General features: G+C 35.2%; 1 protein-coding gene across 1 annotated transcript in view; it reads left to right on the forward strand.

Moving 5' to 3' along the window:
• The window catches only part of LOC308665628 (neuropilin and tolloid-like protein 1), a gene marked incomplete at both ends in the record, with an annotated part of 104,124 nt that extends 87,145 nt beyond the window's left edge, over positions 1-16,979 (forward strand). Inside the window, 3 exons of the mRNA XM_081323706.1 lie at positions 6,945-7,058; positions 12,122-12,680; positions 16,940-16,979. Of these exons, the coding sequence (XP_081179832.1) occupies positions 6,945-7,058; positions 12,122-12,680; positions 16,940-16,979 (713 nt within the window). The remainder of the gene's footprint in view (positions 1-6,944; positions 7,059-12,121; positions 12,681-16,939) is intronic.
• Between the last annotated feature and the right edge of the window lie 2,158 nt (positions 16,980-19,137).

The following is a 19,137-nucleotide window of genomic DNA, read 5'->3' on the forward strand; positions in this document are numbered from 1 at the left end:
GCTGGGTTGGATTCTTTCTAACCCAAGTACTACATTGCCATATCACAAGGTGAGCTGCATAAAAGATGAGAAAGCATCCTTTATATGGAATTCCGCTCTTCTGTCATTGTTACATTTAACTACCAGTACGTTTTTGAACTCAAGAGGTAAACATAAGAATTTGAGTCCTTAAATAAGGACTTGTGATCCCAGAGAACTTTTGAGAAGGCAAAAAAAAAAATGACTTGAAGATAATTCTTTCAGGAACTGTTATATTGAGATGTGTACAACATCATTCTGGCTTTTTATATATATATATATATATATATATATATATATATATATATATATATATATATATATGTATGTATGTATGTATGTATGTATGTATGTATGTATGTATGTATGCATGCATATATATATATATATATATTGTTGTTGTTGTTGTTAGCTGCGAAGTCGTGTCCGACCCATCGCGACCCTATGGACAACATTCCTCCAGGCCTTTCTGTCCTCTACCATCTTCTGGAGTCCATTTAAGCTCACGCCTACTGCTTCAGTGACTCCATCCAGCCACCTCATTCTCTGTCGTCCCCTTCTTCTATTGCCCTCGATCTTTCCCAGCATTAGGCTTTTCTCCAGTGAGTCCTTCCTTCTCATTAGGTGGCCAAAGTATTTGAGTTTTAGCTTCAGGATCTGGCCTTCTAAAGAGCAGTCAGGATTGATCTCCTCTAGGACTGACCGGTTTGATCGCCTTGCAGTCCAAGGGACTCGCAGGAGTCTTCTCCAGCACCATAGTTCAAAGGCCTCAATTCTTTGGCGCTCAGCCTTTCTTATGGTCCAACTTTCACTGCCATACATTGCAACTGGGAAGACCATAGCCTTGACTATACGCACTTTTGTTGACAGGGTGATGTCTCTGCTTTTTAGTGTGCTGTCTAGATTTGTCATGGCTTTCCTCCCCAGGAGCAAGCGTCTTTTAATTTCTTGGCTACAGTCCCCATCTGCAGTGATCTTGGAGCCCAGGAAAATAAAATCTGTCACTACCTCCATTTCTTCCCCATCTATTTGCCAGGAATTGAGAGGGCCAGATGCCATGATCTTGGTTTTCTTAATGTTAAGTTTCAACCCAAGTTTTGCACTCTCCTTCTTCACCCGCAACAAGAGGCTCTTTAGTTCTTCTTCACTTTCTGCCATTAGAGTGGTATCATCTGCGTATCTTAGGTTGTTGATATTTCTTCCGGCAATCTTAATTCCAACTTTTGATTCATCTAGCCCTGCCTTTCTCATGATGTGCTCTGCATATAAGTTAAATAGGCAGGGCGACAGTATACAGCCTTGCCGGACTCCTTTCCCAATTTTGAACCAATCAGTGGTTCCGTGTCCAGTTCTCACTGTTGCTTCTTGGCCCGCATATAGGTTTCTCAAGAGACAAATAAGATGGTCTGGTACTCCCATCTCTTTAAGAACTTGCCACAGTTTGTTATGATCCACACAATCAAAGGCTTTAGCATAGTCAATGAAGCAGAAGTAGATGTTTTTCTGGAACTCCCTAGCTTTCTCCATGATCCAGCGTATGTTGGCAATTTGATCTCTAGTTCCTCTGCCTCTTCGAAATCCTGCCTGTACTTCTGGTAGTTCTCGATCCACATACTGCTGAAGTCTAGCTTGTAGGATTTTAAGCATGACTTTACTAGCATGAGAAATGAGTGCAATGGTGCGATAGTTTGAACATTCTTTGGCACTGCCTTTCTTTGGAATTGGAATGTAAACTGATCTTTTCCAATCCTGTGGCCACTGTTGAGTTTTCCAAATTTGCTGGCAAATTGAGTGTAGCACTTTTACTGCACTGTCTTTTAAGATTTTGAATAGCTCAGCTGGAATACTGTCACCTCCACTAGCTTTGTTGTTGCTCAGCTTTTCTAAGGCCCACTTCACTTCACATTCTAGGATGTCTGGCTCGAGGTCAGTGACCACCTCATTGTGATTATCAGGGACATTAAGCTCATTCTTGTATAGTTCTTCTGTGTAATTTTGCCACCTCTTCTTAATCTCTTCTGCCTCTGTTAGGTCCCTGCCATTTTGGTCCTTTATCATGCCCATTTTTGCATTAAACGTTCCCTTCATCTCTCCAATTTTCTTGAAAAGATCTCTGGTCCTCCCTATTCTATTGTTTTCTTCTATTTCTTTGCACTGTTCATTTAAGAAGGCATTCTTATCTCTTCTAGCTATTCTCTGGAATTCTGCATTCAATTGGGCATATCTATGTTTTTCTCCCTTGCCTTTCGCTTCCCTCCTTTCCTTAGCTATTTGCAAAGCTTCCTCAGACAGCCATTTTGCTTTCTTGCATTTCTTTTTCTTTGGGATGGTTTTGGTTGCTACCTGTTGTACAATGTCGCGAACCTCTGTCCATAGTTCTTCAGGCACTCTGTCTATCAGATCTAATTCCTTAAATCTATTTGTCACCTCTACTGTATATTCAACAGGGATATGATTTAATTCATACCTGAGTGGCCTAGTGCTTTTCCCTACTTTCTTCAGTTTAAGCTTAAACTTTGCAAGGAGAAGCTCATGGTCTGAGCCACAGTCAGCTCCTGGTCTTGTTTTTACTGACTGTATAGAGCTTCTCCATCTTTGGCTGCAGAGCATATAGTCAATCTGATTTCTGTGATGACCGTCTGGTGATGTCCATGTGTAGAGCCGTCTCTTGGGTTGTTGGAAAAGAGTGTTTGCTATGACCATCGTATTCTCTTGACAAAATTCTATCAGCCTGTGCCCTGCTTCATTTTGTACTCCAAGGCCAAACTTGCCTGTTATTCCGGTTATCTTTTGGCTTCCTACTTTAGCATTCCAATCCCCCATGATGATAAGGACATCATTTTTTGGTGTTAGTTCTATAAGGTGCTGTAGGGCTTCATAGAACCGGTCAATTTCATCCTCTTCAGCACTGGTGGTTGGGGCATAGACTTGGACTACTGTGATATTGAATGGTTTGCCTTGGATTCGAACTGAGATCATTCTGTCATTTTGAGGATTGTATCCCAGTATTGATTTTCCTACTCTTTTATTGACTATGAAGGCTACTCCATTTCTTCTGAGGGATTCTTGCCCGCAGTAGTATACCTGGTGGTCATCTGAATTAAATTCACCCATTCCTGTCCATTTTAGTTCGCTGATACCTAAGATGTCGATGTTCAGTCTTGTCATCTCTTGTTTGACCACGTCCAGCTTTCCTTGATTCATGGATCTTACATTCCAGGTTCCTATGGAGAAAAAATCTTTACAGCATCGGACTTTCCTTTCACCACCAGACACATCCACAGCTGAGCGTCCTTTCGGCTTTGGCCCAGTCGCTTCATTCTTTCTGGCGCTACTAGTACTAGCCCTCTGCTCTTCCCCAGTAGCATATTGGACGCCTTCCGACCTGAGGGGCTCATCTTCCAGCGTCATATCGTTTTGCCTTTTGGTACTGTCCATAGGGTTTTCATGGCAAAGATACTGGAGTGGGTTGCCATTTCCTTCTCCAGTGGATCACGTTTTGTCAGAACTCTCAGCTATGACCTGTCCGTCTTGGGTGGCCCTGCACGGCATAGCTCATAGCTTCATTGAATTACGCAAGCCCCTTCGCCACGACAAGGCAGTAATCCATGAAGGGGATATATATATATATATATATATATATATATATATATATATATATAAGGTAAAGGTAAAGGTTCCCCCGCACATGCATGCTAGTCGTTTCCGACTCTAGGGGCCGGTGCTCATCTCCGTTTCAAAGCCGAAGAGCCAGCGCTTGTCCGAGGACGTCTCCGTGGTCATGTGGCCGGCATGACTAGACGCCAAAGGCGCACGGAACACTGTTACCTTCCCACCGTAGTGGTCCCTATTTTTCTACTTGCATTTTTACGTGCTTTCGAACTGCTAGGTTGGCAGAAGCTGGGACGAGTAACAGGCGCTCACTCTGCTACACGGCACTCGGGGATTCGACCCGCCAAACTGCCGACCTTCCGATCGACAAGCTCAGCGTCCTAACCCACTGAGCCACCGCGTCCCATATATATATATATATATATATATATATATATATATATATATATATATATATATATATATATGTATATATGTATATATGTATATATGTATATATGTATATGTGTATATGTGTGTATATGTGTATATATGTATATATATGTATATATGTATATATGTATATATGTGTATATGTGTATATATGTGTATATATATATATATGTGTGTGTGTGTGTGTGTGTGTGTGTGTGTGTGTATGTGTATATGTGTATATGTATATGTATATGTATATGTATTACACATCCTTACATACTTGAGAGGTTGTTCTGTATTCTTGTCCTCAATGATTTAATTTAATTTAATTTAATTTAATAATTTGATTTCTATACCGCCCTTCTCCCGAAGGACTCAGGGCGGTGAACAGGGCAATACACAATAAAAATCGAGTACAAAAATTAAAAAGCCATTAAACAGGAAACATATTTCTTGAAACCCAATAGTAAAATTCATTCGTATCCTTGGGTTTAAATCATATGTATAGCTCCTTTAGACTTAGGTTGCCACCTTGTGACCAGTGCTTGCAACAGAAAACCAGAATTTTCATTGTTGAAAAAAATCAATAAATTAGATTTTTCTCATGAACTGTGAACATTTGAAACTTTGCATTTTTAACTATTTTACAATGTGGTATTCCCTGTGAAATAAACATCTTATTAGAACAGTACTGCCTTTGAACATGCTGTCTGCTGCTCTGTTTCTAGCATCCAGTATATCAGCCTGGGACACATTGAGATCTTGGTTTCAAATGAGAAGAATCAGTATACAAATTTTCCTGAATTTACCACTTCTTTGCTATAGTATTTTTCCTTCTCTTTCTTGTTATGAATCTACTGAGGTTTTTTTTAAGTTTGCAGGCCTGCTGGCATCAAAGTAAACGGTGTTTGGATCAACAGTTTAAGATATGCTGACAATACAGTTCTGCTTGCCAGTAAGCATGAAGATCTTCAGCTCCTCATCAACAGAGTAATAGAAATATTTAAAAAATATGGCTTGAAGCTTAACACCTCAAAAACCAAGATCATAGTCATCAGCAAACAACCCGTTAATTTACCACCAATGAATTTGGAAGGAATACCATTAGAAAAAGTTGAAAGGATCACGCAGCTCAGTTCTAATTTACATAAAAACTGGGACATGACCACTGAAGTAAAGACAAAGATCGAGAAATCTCGAACAACATTGTTCAAAATGAAAAAGGTCTTCTGCAGTCATGAATTAAGCCTAAGATTGAATATCAGGCTTGTCAGATGTTATATTTTTTCTATCTTGTTCTATGGAGTAGAGAGTTGGTCTCTGACAAAAGGCCACCTGAAGAGACTAGAAGCATTTGAAATGTGGATTTACAGGCGGCTGTTACATATAAGCAGGGTTGACAAGATCAGAAATGAGGAGTGATAAGCTGCCTGGGAAAGCCATTTTTTAAAAATTTTGTTCCATGAAGAATCTGACCTTGCTGAAAGCTAATTATTACTGCTCTGTTGTTATTTGTTAACAACAATCTTTCATATCAGGATCTATATATAGGTTATTTATGGAAGATTATATGGAAATGCCATTTATTTCAGATAGCAAACTCACTCTTTCAAATGTTCCTTCTTAAAAGCAAACACTGCATTAGAAGGTGATTGAATTAAACATCTATAATAACCTACCGTATCAATTTCATTTCTTAGTACAAATTATTATAATAACCTTTTTTTTAATGCTCTCTATATTTGGGATAGCATTCTTCCAGATATTCATGTCTCCTCTCCCTTCTCCATTGATGTTGAGAAAGTTATTCTCCCTTACCTTGAGATTCAGTGGTTGTTGACTCCTGTAAGGTTTTTGTTGTTATGTATGGTTTTTCTTCTGTCTGCGTATTACCTGTACTTTTTGAAATTCATTGTTCTTGCTTTTAAAGTGTAAATCCCCCAGAATAATCTTAAGTCAGGCAGCCTCTACATTGTATGACTAAATAAAAATAGAAACTATCATAGGGAGTTCACTGTCCTTCAATCCAATATAAGGTTATTTGTAAATATATGTTCAAGTCTTCAGAGAGGTTAATATAGCTTTAAAATATGTCATTTTTCCCCCTTAGTGCTACTTAAAAATTCTAAATAGCAGGCTTGGGATAATTATACAGATAGCCATCTAGTTGTGCGAACATAAAAATATATCATTGAGTTGAATTTATAAATGTTCAATGACTGAATAATCTCCACTGGATTATAAACTTCTTGAGAATTTTGGATTTCCCAGTGAAGCCTGATATAGAGTATATAGCCTCCAGTTACACTTTCATTCTTGGGCTTTAGTAATATTAGCAACTTGATTTTACTAGTTTGTGAGCCTTAGGCAATTACGCTTTACCTCCTGCTCAGGGACTGTGAAAATTCAATATCAGAAAGGCAAGTGTTTCTGCAGTTCCTTACGTACCTACTATATAAAAAAAATATGTGCTTGGAGATATCACTGAAATTTTCTTCTTTACCGGTCCCAATTTATATCTATAAGCATTGAGTTGTACTGAAGTTAATGGCTTTTTTAAAAATGCATATTAAATATGTTAAATAATGCCATCTTCCTATACCTCTCTTTTATATTTACACACACACATTATGTTGATTGCAATGAAGACATGAATGTGTTTGACTGCAGGTGTGAAAATTGCAGTTTAAATCCTAAATTTTGTTTATACAATAAACAGTGAAGCAATTATGCTGATTACATAGAATTACAGCCATCTGGCCTACATTTTTTAGATCCAATGTTGCAGATCCCTTTGCTTGGTTTTGTATTAGATTCACTAATAGTTCTATTGCTTCCAAGTAGAAGAGTAAATTCATTGTGCAGGCCTGCTAATGCATTTTTTCCCCTTTTCCTTTTAGCCCCCTGTGAAGCCAACACATTTTTTTGCCATAGTAATATGTGTATTAATAATACATTGGTCTGCAATGGACTCCAGAACTGTGTATATCCATGGGATGAAAACCACTGCAAAGGTAATGCTAAGCATATGGATTAAATTTCCAATTAATGCCACATTAGTTTTACTTTAATTATTTGAAACTGACTGAATATTTTCATGCTTTTTGATGAATGCATAAAATTGTATATTACCTAGTTCTAAAATTTGTTAGAACTTGTTTCAAAAGTTATTACAAAATAAATAGAACATTGAATATGTAGAGTGAAAAAGTCCAATACATTCTCTGGAAAAGATAAATTGTTGGACTTTGATCAGCATTTGGATAGAGAAATTCTATCACTTGGGTTCCTCTTTTTGTTAATGGTAGTTAATATCCAGTGTTTGTGAAAATATAAACATTATTATTAAAAGAGCACTCACAATATAAACTCACAGTTATGGTGAGACACATGTATTATAAAGGGCTGATTTGTGAAATTGCAATGCTTCAAGCTCTTTAGGGCTATATGGGACAAAACCAGAGCATTGGCATGTGAAAAGTAGAATATATAACACCATAACAACGTGTGAAAAGTAAAAACATCCATCCCTTCTATGTGTGTGTCTTGAATGTGAATAGTAAAATGTATACACTTGTCCTTGTGTAAACCTGCCTTTGTTTCATGAGAAAATAACTCAAAAACAGCAAAACAACTCATTTCTTTGCCTTGTTTTGGGAAATAAAGCCAAATGTTTCTTAAGATAAAATTCCAACTTCCAATGACAGTTAACTCTATTATACCATGTCTAAGTGGAATTTTGTACAATTCATTGGTTTCTAATGTGAAAAAAATGAAATCAGAACTAGAGTTCAAGTTCAAGCTTTAAAGCCCAGTTTGATTACAATTGTTTGGCCATAGTCCTCTAGATTTGCAGATTTCTGTAGCTGTATTTGTCTTCATTATAAAGAGTAAGAGGGATCATTTATTGCAGCAACAGCTTCCATGGTTATTATGCCTTTGAAAGCTTTTTTGGAGAGTGGTAAAGAATACAGGACATTATTCATTTAGGAAGAAATGGAAAAAGCTTGCAAAATGCTTCGCCTTAACTCAAAGCCAGCATAATGAGCCAGACAGAAGAAATGTAATTCGAACAGAAGATTTTAAAATGGCAAATAATCTCTCAGCAAGACAGTTATAATTTTATGTTTTCTTTGTTGTAAATGCAAATAATCTATTCACTAATTGATAGTTTTAAGTGCCTGAATGATTGTGATAGCTATTAGATAGCTTTCTTCCATGCCTAACATCTAATTGTTCAATATTAATGTTATGAGAAGGACAGCAGATCCATATCAATGTCTGATGTGGTTTGCTGCTTCTGTTCTACCTGTATCTTCCCAGAAAGTATAGCTGGCCCACACATTTAGAATTCTACATAAAGTACCTATCTATGCATGATTGTGAATTTGACTCAGATGTTTGATTCAATGAACAGATAAGGACTTGGGCAATCATGTGATTCAGAAGTTGGAACAAATATACAGTTTTACTGTTCTTTTCAACAAGTTAGTTTTCTTTGGGCAATTAATGAGTGAAGACTTACCAATCAGCCCTTCACTTTTTTACCTTCTTCTGTTCAAAAGTGGTGCTGACAATATTTATATATCATTATGAAACAGATGAAATAAGAACAGATTAATTTTTACCATCAAATGCTGCAGGCCACTGGATTATGAAGAGCATTTCCAAATATGCCACTGATCAGAAGTAAAAGTCCCTGCTAGCAAGAAAGAAGCAATCCGTATTTATTCTGAATATCAATGTTATTTCAAAGCTTTCTCTCTGTCTCCTTGGGATACTAAGATGAATAAAATCTCAAAACATATTCATGGCATGCTAGGATAAGTGGCAAATCATCAGTGTATTACTAATTTTAATTAAGTGCAATATAAAAAGGACAGGGTAATTTTTTCATTGAAGAGTTTTGAATCCCAATCTTGGATTGTTTCTGAACTATATTAGTTCTTTAGTTGCATTTAGAGAAGATTTGAGAGGGATGGCTTTTATGGTAAGTTTTTGGAAGAGTTCTTTTAGAAACAAAAATGTCAAAGAATGGCTGAATTCTTCTCCAGAAAGGTTGAGCAGTACTGACAACAATGCAGGATAACACAGGCAAAACCCTTTTCAGAAGCTATTACATGTGGCCCATAATGGAGAAAAGTTGGATAGTTCTAATAGAAATAAGTAGATTTTGCTTTTCCCAATTAATCCTGAGACCCTCCAGTACTCGATGGTACTGCCTGCTTCACTTTATGGGAAATTGTCTGTATTAATCTCTGTAATGTACTTAAGAATAAAACTATTAGAATTAATAGAAAAGACAAGCACACTTGTATCTGACCAACATTTATTTTCCATTGGCCATTCAGATGCTTCTAAGAAAGTTACAAACAAGGCATACAAACAAGTATACAAGATTATTTCCTATCCTTTCTAAATATATAGTCTAAAATGAAACAGGTAGGGACATAAACTCTTAATATACAATTAGTAGAATGGAATTCAGAAAGAAGCATCAATTTCATACTGTAGGCAGAAGACATATGAGTGTCTTGATAGTTACATGTGTTGAAGCATCTGACTGGCCATGACTGTAAATTGTGGTTCATCTAGACTGACTCTTGATCTAATCCAATGAACAATAAAACAAGCAAATAAATCTATAGCAATTCCTTTAGCTTTATCTAGGTTTTTTGGGGGGGTGGAGGGGAGGGAGTCTGTAGAGCTAACTCTATTGAGCTCTAAAAAACACCTCTAAAAACTTTTTGTATTTTTGTACAAAACAGTAGAAAACTGCTACATAACTTTGTGTCTATGTGCCATATATGCATATAACATATGCCTTCAGTGTCTCTGTTCAATATTGTATGAACCACATAAGTTTTATGAACATACAGCTGTTTATGCATCTTCCATGTAAGCTTGTGTCATCAAGGAAAGTGTTTCAGTTTGAAGGACTACTTTAAGTCTAATGATATCAACTTCCTTTCAGCCATTTGTACATTCAAAATAAAGGCAAGAATGCTTCAGTTTCCAACTAAGCTATAACTCAAAGTAGTGAGAGATTATCGACAATACTCATATAGTGAATGTTCCATTTTCATAATGCTTCATGAGTGTATGGAGGCTATAGAACTGGGAGGTACAGATTTCTTTGAGTAGGGAAAGTTTTAGTCTCATTTTCAGGGGCTGGCTATATCTTCATCATGAAATCTGATTCTCTATTCCTCCAAACTGAAACTTTCCTCGATGACACATTGCCCCAAAATCCTCAGTGATAAATTCATAGTTTCTTAGGTTAATACATCTGCCTTCTATTGGCAACCACTCCTTTGGACTTTACTCCTGGTGCGCAATCTGTTTTTTTCTCTCTGAGAAATATCCATTTGAGATGATGGCTTCTTTCAGCTCCTCAGCTAGACTTTGCTGAAAACTCTTCCATATACTTTAGCTTTACAAAATAGATAGATAGATAGATAGATAGATAGATAGATAGATAGATAGATAGATAGATGATAGATAGATAGATAGATAGATAGATAGATAGATAGATAGATAGATAGATAGATAGATAGATAGACAGACAGACAGACGATCGATCCCCTGGTTTAGACAAAAATTAAGACAACAGTTGATTGCTCAACATGCAAATGATTTTTATATCCTCAAGGACATCAACCTGTAATTTATTTTATGTATATTCACATAAGAATTATTTCTGGCCTGGGAACCACTCATTCCTCTTTGACTCAACTCAGCTCTCTTAGCTAGCCTTAAAAAAAGTAGGAAATAACTAATAATTTTAAAATAACTAATAATTTGATCTAACTGATGTCAGTTTATAGACAAAAATGTCTTTTAGAATAAATCTTGGCAGTATTAGGACTCAGTTTCTGTATAGTAATCATAGTATTATGGCTAGTAGAACATAGTAAATAAAATTCATGTTATTAGAATAAGTCTGTGACAAGAAGTCTTTGAATATTATCCTTTTGTATCTTGGATGGTGATTTGTGTTCATAAATCTTGGAAATAATCTTATTAAAAGAGGTACACTATATACATAAAGTACATATTTCTTCTTAAAAATATATTTATAATAATTTTTGCTTTTTCTCCTGAGACACATAATTGATAACTAATAGCAATACTTTAAAAAATATTATGGTTGGGTAACATTGAATGTCAGTGATAGGGAAGCTTTTATGTTAAAATTTTCCATAAATCAACATTAGACCAACTTTGATTCAATTCAAATTGAAAAATCAAGGTTCAAAGATGTTATACTTCCTTTTTAACTCTGTACATTAAGATATCAATGCAAACCTGTTTGATCTACTTTCAGATTCTAGGACCAGTTTTTTAAAAAAAGATTTGTCTATAGATATAATGGGAAACTTCATCCCACCTGCAGTTGTTTTATTTTGGAGCAGAATGGAATGAACATTCCAATGCCTACTAAGGAAAAGATAATTACATTTTCAGTCTGAGAACCAGATTATTATTTTAGGGAATTAATGATAAAAGGTTAGCTATCCTGTCTTGGGGATGTCACCATAATGGAGAAGTTTGGAAAATCTCTCGTTGCACTTTCAAGGATTTGGTTAAATAGAAAAAAAAGCTTAGGTTTCATCAGATTGCACAAAATGACATTATACCACCAATTTTGTTATTTTGTTTGTATTTTAAAATACTTGATTTGTTCTTTACACAAATGCAAATTATAATTCACAGAAAATGACTTCTGACTATAGAATGACTGTATATCCGAACAGTTGAGGTTTTTAAGGCTGGAGCAAATCCTTGGAATTGAATTCAGTCTCTGATCAGCAAAATGCTATCCTGCCATAAAATTCTGTGTTTCTTGTATTCTTTGTTATATCAGTCTTCAGATATATTGGGACATAATTATCAAAGTGTCCAGGACTATAGCCATGAAATCTATTGAAACTTGCAATTGCAACGCGTCTGGACAGGTTTGGAAAGATTGAGAAAGAATCATCATGGTAACAGTCCATAAAACTAAATGGTCATTTAAAAAAAAAGTGGATTTTAATTTTCTCTTTTATTTTTTATTCCCCTTCCCATCTCACAGAGAAGACAAAAGCCAGCTTGTGGGACCAGCTTACAAATACCAGTGGGACAATCATTGGGGTGACTTCCTGCATTGTGATCCTCCTTATCATCATCTCTGTAATAGTCCAGATCAAACAGCCTCGTAAAAGATTTGTCCAGAAGAAAGCAGACTTTGATCAAACAGTATTCCAAGAGGTCTTTGAGCCTCCTCATTATGAGCTATGTACTCTCAGAGGGACAGGGACTTCAGTGGACCTTGCAGATCTTGCAGATGACTTTGAGAATTATCATAAACTCCGTAGGTCATCTTCGAAATGCATTCATGACCACCACTGTGGATCACAATTATCTAGCACTAAGGGCAGCCATAGTAATCTTAGCACAAGAGATACACCAATCTTGACAGAAATTCAACCCCAGCCTGCAAAGCCCCTTATCCAGCCTATGAACAGAAGAAACATCCTTGTCATGAAGCATAGCTACTCACAAGATGCTGCAGATGTGTGTGAGATAGATGAAATTGAAGAGGTACCAACCACAAGTCACAGGCTCTCCAGACATGATAAAGCTGTTCAGCGGTCAGTATCAATAGATTTTTGATGGAAGACTTTTGCATGAAGACTGGGTTCAGCTCTATTTTCTATTTATTTATTTTTTCTAATATGCATACCCGTTTACAGTCCAATCATTGTTCATGAGCTATCATTCTTCTTTTTCCAGGATGCATTTATGCACGGTGGAGGAAGGAGTTTGATGGGAAAGGGGTGGTGGAGGAGAAGGTCCTTTTGGTACCATTGCATGAAAATACCCAAGACAGTGATTCCGCTTGCTAAGAATCCAAAATTGTCCTCATTTATATTTTTAGGCATTTACTAGAACTTCTAGTCCAATCCATGGCAGTATTCCTTGGCAGTTTTTGGCAGATGAAAATAGGTTCTTTCTATTTATATTTACCTGCTATTTGGCATAAAGTAGGCCATGGAGACCATTATGGTACCATATATATTATGGAAAATTCTAATTGCAAATATCCCATTGCCTGTCTGATTTCATTTTTTTCTTTTGTTTGCTTGTTTTTTTTATTTTTCTAATACTATTCTATCATCAAAAATTGTCTATTCTATTTTCAGGAGTGGTATGGTATCTTATTATTTTAATTTCATTAAATATAAAAATGTATGAAAGAGTGGATAGACTTTCCCACCAAAGACACTTGATTAAATTAAGGGCAGTTTTCTTTGAAAAATCAGCATGCAGAGCTGTTTTCTTAGAGTTTGAATGTAATATGTTGTCCTTCCAAATTGTAGGGAGAGATAAATCAATCAGAAAATCCCCTCGTCTTTCATGTTTCTTTTATATAGCAAAACACAATATTTTGAAATATGGTGATATTTGTAGTTGATCTATCATTACTTGTCTTGTTTATTTGTGATTTAGACTAGGGAATAATTTTTATGCTTTAACTTGATATTCTTTTAGATTTGCTTATTTAAAAAAAACATAGAGCAGAAGCTTTCTAAATCAACTCTGGCAGAATTACTGTTTCAAAGAAAATTATGGGGACTCTTTTGCTGTGAAATGCGCCCCGCATGCTTGTTAATAAAAATGCTTAAAAGATTATGAGTAAATATGAATTGGAAAATATTTACATGCAATGTACTTGGAAATTGCCAGAAAAGTTGTGATAGGTTTAGGCTTCACACACATATATTTTATTATTCTCCATATTGTTGTGTTCATGTGTTCCATAATCTACATAAAAGCTATCCATTCCTCTACAGGAGGAATAAAACAAGTTAAATTGCTGGATACAGCTGTGTGATTGGAGCCCCATTATTATTATTTTGTCCGCATTGCTTGATATATCCCTCCTCACTGCAAACACCCCAATCCCAAATTCTCGGAGCACTTTGTTAACTAAGCCATTTTAATGGACTAATTTTAGAGGGTTGATAAATTTAATAAGAGCATTTTTATTGCCTACCAGCCTACCAGTTTTAGATATCTTAAATTAATTTGACCTGAATCTTTAAATGTGCTTCAGTAAAGAATGTATATGCATGTATTTCTTTTTTTTCCTATGCAAACATTATTATGTTGAATGAAATAGCCATAACATTCCAGGTTCTGCCTCATTGGGTCTCTAAACAAACATGAATCTGAGTACAACACAACTAGGGTGTAAAAGACAAGTGAAGGTAAGTGAACTAATATATTGTTCCCAATTCATCATTCCTGCATTCCATTTATTTTCTTGGGGGAAAAAAATCTGAGATCTTTTTATAATTTGTTTTTTTGTGGTTGTGTGTTTTGGCTTGTTTGAAAAATGTGGCTAATCCCTGAATGTACAAAGAATTTAAAAGGGTTTGCTGTAATTTCAATAACACATATAACTTATTCAGTCACTTTCCTCAATTCCATTATAACATCCTGCAAAATACTATTCAGAATTTTAAGTTTGATTTTTAAGGTTTGGCGTGACCATTCACTTTGATTGTTACTCTTTTAAAATCCAGGGTTTAAAATGTTTCGAAAGGTAATAACTTCCATCCTGATACACATTATAGGAAAATAGAGAACCTATCTTTTAGAACTAACTATTGTCATAATTGATGGCATGCTTATTTTGAGAAAGTTGAATTAATGTGCAGATGATTTCTTATTGATCCTCACAATACACTGAAGCTGGTTTTACTTAAAGCCTATTGGCCATCTTCATGAAGTAGGAGTTTGAACTTGTTTCTTATTGAAATCCTTGAACTCTTTTTCATTTTTCCATTCTCCATGATATCCTTGTTAGGTATTTATTTTGAGTATTATGAGTGGCACTTACTGATGCATTATGTACTCACCCAACAATATACAACCACATTTGGCTATAGTCCAAGATCTTTAGGCAAAAAACACATATAAATTCCATTTATATCCCGCCCTTCTCCAAAGACTCAGGGCGGCTTACAAGCTTAGCAGTAGCCTTCATTCTATGTATATGCCTGCTTATTAGGGCTTTCGCCCCCCCCAAGCGCCATTATTACAAAGTCAGCTTAATTGCCCCCAACAATCTGGGTCCTCATTTTACCTACCTCGGAAGGATGGAAGGCTGAGTCAACCTTGAGCCTGGTGGGACTCGAACCTGCACTAATTGCAGGCAGCTGGTGTTACTTAAGGAGGCATTACATCTAATTAAAATAAATTAATATAATAGATTTAATAAATTCTTTGTCCCTATAAATGTAATAATTTTGCCCTATGACACTTTGCAAAGCACAAGTTGGTGGCATTTTTGGTTCATACCCAAGGTTTTGGAGGATGCCTGTGACCCCAGGAGTTCAGGTTTCACATGATTCGTGGCTGTTGAAAAGATGAAGGAAACAAGAATCTGTAACTAAATGTCTGACTTGGGTAATAAACCACAAAGGAAGTGCAGAAAATTAATTTCTGAGACCCATCAGGAAAACCATCCAATGTCTTATTCCTGATGTCAAAGTAGAACTGATCCTACTTCTCATTGTGCTGTACACAAGTGGAAATCAGGCTGTTTGATTAATACCACTTAAATGCACTGCCAGATTATGATATGAAAGCATTGTACTGTGTTTTCAGCAAGTACTTATGATATCAGGGAATGACTTAGGAAGCATTTTCCATGTGAAAATGTAACTCGTTTCATTTATACAATCTTGCTGTTTTATTTTGCTAGCAAGAAATATATTTTCTTGAAAGGTTCAAAAAGGGTTTATATTTTTGTCCTTTAATTTTTCCACAATTAGCATATTGACTTTCTGCTCAAAACCATACCTGAAATGCCACAAAATCCATTATTTTAAGTTTTCAGGGGAATTCTATATATTTAGTTCCCCCTATTGAAAATAAATCTAGGAGATCAGCGTACACTTCAGAGGTAGCATATGTAGAATATGTAGGCATTTTCAAACTTATGTGTATTAAGTGAAGTTTCACATTGTGGTTATCGCTGAACAGTAAGATACACCTAGAGGCATATTTGGAGGAAGGAAGGTGTGAAAGCCATTGTTTCATACATGCCAAAATGAAAAATGTTTAATTGTAGTGCTCCTGATCATTGTGAAAAGACCTTTCCATTATTTTTTAAAGCTTGGCTGAGGATTTAAGTTTATTTGTGTTTAATTTATTTTTATTTGAAATATATTTTATTTGAAAACTGATTAATAGTGGTAGCTAAAGCTATAGCTTTCTTTTATACATTTATATTAGTTTGTCTGCATCTACTGTATATGCTCTATTTTTACATGTGAATTTATGTGTGTATGTCTGTAGACATATATAGATACAAACACAAACATACACCTATTAAAAAAATTCTTCTTGCCCTTGGCCAATGAGTCTGCTCAGTGGTCAGCTGTTCATCCCTTTCTCTAAATTATTGTGCTCATAAGTGTTATTTTATCCAAATTCTAATCACCAGAACTGATATTCTATATGTGACATGGCTTCACATGTCTTTTTGCCCTCAGGTTGCCAATCACAAGTAGTTTTCTTGCTGCAACCCTTAAAAAAATCCTAACCCTTCCAATGGACAAAAACACTTGCTCCATCTTCTCTAGGTATATCATTAAATCCCTATCAGTTGATGGATTGATGGATGGATGGAGTTTTGGGTCTAAAGTACAAAAGCAGACCTATATGAGCAATTTCCAGCAGAGAACCAGTTTCCAAATAAATCACATTTCTTTTCACGGTTGAATTCATGGTGTCTTATCAATGTAATATCTTTCTTATGGTACAGTATTTTACATATTGTGTGAAACAAGATTCTTTCCATTGAACCTGTTACATGTGTATTGTTTTCATTATGTAGACTGCTTGAGAATAGTGCATTCCGGGGTGATTTTGAATAGACAACAGTGACTTATGAAAGTATCAGCTCTGGAACTACAAGCTAGAGATGTTCTGGACTCCAATGAACTACTCCGGTTTCATGAAAAAAAATACCATCAGTCAATAAGAAGCAAAATTAATGAATGGCAATAAGACCCTTATTACTATATTTATTATTGTAATCATATTTTTCTTTTATATTATTTATTTTATTATTTGATTACAAAGAAAAGTTATCCACTTTCAGGAACAAATGATTAAATCAGGTATTTATGAATTCCATAACCACTTCAACAGAAATATCAGTTGAAAACGTATCTAATAATGTGGCAGAAGGTCACACTGAGAAATTGATCTGCATGTATGTTGCTGAATATTTGATTCGGCAAAAAAAAAGTTTGAGATTCATTGTAAAAAGCATGCATTCATACTTACTGCTATTCCAATTCATTTCTTTGTGTCATATGCTTGCTAATTGTAAGTTTTTTCTATAATGATACATAAAACAATGTATAATAATTTCTTAAACTGAGTTTTGCAGTAGTCTTTTATTTACTCTAGCATTTAGGTAAGGATTCATAATGGATTTATAGTACATTTGCTGGGTCACATCTTAAGTGTACAATGATGAATCATTTTTAGTATCTGAAATTCTGAAAGTCATCTAGAAAGGGATCTCCAAACTTGGCAACTTTAAGACTTGTGGACTTCAACTCCCAGAATTCCTCAGTCAGCATACTGAAGTCCACAAGTCTTAAAGTTGCCAAGTTTGAAGAGCCCTGATCTAGAAAGGAATGAAGCAGGTACAAATAAATACTGAACTTATCTTTAATTTCTCCCAAAAAACCCCAAGTAAGATGAGATTTCTGTAGTATCTTTGTTTTTGTGTTATTTCTGTACTATCTGTACTTTTCTGATAGATTACGTTAGGAATAATGTGTGTTGTCAATACCTTTCCTTATGAATTACAGAATTCACATGCCATTTGGTGAACATTTCTGTCTCAGTGTTGAATAACAATTTTGGTAGAACTTTTATTTAACCATTCCAAATGTTGCATAAGAAGCTCTTTATTCACTTTATCAGTGTGACATATTATCTGAAATATTGAAAGTTTAAAAACTGAAGTTCACAGATGTTGAAATCTCAGAATCATTGTGGTTTTTGAAAGGTGCACACCAATGGGTGACAGCTCTCAGATTCAAATTAAAACTGATGATAAATTATCAAATATTGTAAATTGCTAAATGTAGTCCAGTGTTGAAAGTTATTATAGATTAATTGCAATTATTTAATATTTGTAATTTTTTAAAGTAAATTTCTATTACCTCGAATAGCATATATTTTAATGTGTACTTTGGAGTAACTACTTTTATAAATGAAGCAGTTGAGTAAAAAGTGTTTCCCTCACTGGCTTAAAAGAACAGAAGGCATTCAAAATAACTTTAAAAATATATATTCACAAACAAATCTCATGAAATTCATTGGCACTACTCTTAAAGTCTGTGACATGTGATTATGCTTCCAGTATAGAGTAGCAGTTACGCTGCATGAGGAAAGAACAGATTGTTTTATATTTTTGTGTATTTATGCAAATCTTATTAGCAGTAACATTGACTTAGATTTTGAAGCTTCTACTGCAAAGAAACCCCTCTTTTAAATAGTCAGTTCCCTTGCATTTAAATTGAACAATGCATAGATCGGTGAAGTGGGGAGTTAAGGAGTTATTGGAAATCTTGGAATAATACAAAAGTGCACTTTATCTTTCTGGTGGGCTGTGATGATCACTATTAAGTGTTTAAAATGTATGGCCTCACTTATTACAAGTCTTTGATGCTATGTCGTGTCATGAAAGATGACTACAATGTGAAGAGAAGTTTCCTTGAGTTTGATTCAATAAGCTAAGCTCTCATTGTAAAAAGAACAAACATCAAACTCATTTCATCGATGCTCCTCTAATTTGCTCTGGCTTCTCAAAAACCAGAGGAAATTTTTAATCATTCAGAATACTGCAAAGTCAAAGCAACAAGAAGACTTTGAGAGAAAAGACGCCAGATGCATTATCCTTTAATCAATTAAAGAAAGAGAAAGTCTCTTGTCTTCTGGACTGCAGGATAGCCTAATAAAGAATTTAAATGAAGATGTTTAAGTATGGTAAGTAGTTTCATCCATGCTCAT

This window comes from Vipera berus (genome assembly GCF_964194415.1).
Source record: "Vipera berus genome assembly, chromosome: 3".
NCBI lineage: Eukaryota > Metazoa > Chordata > Lepidosauria > Squamata > Viperidae > Vipera > Vipera berus.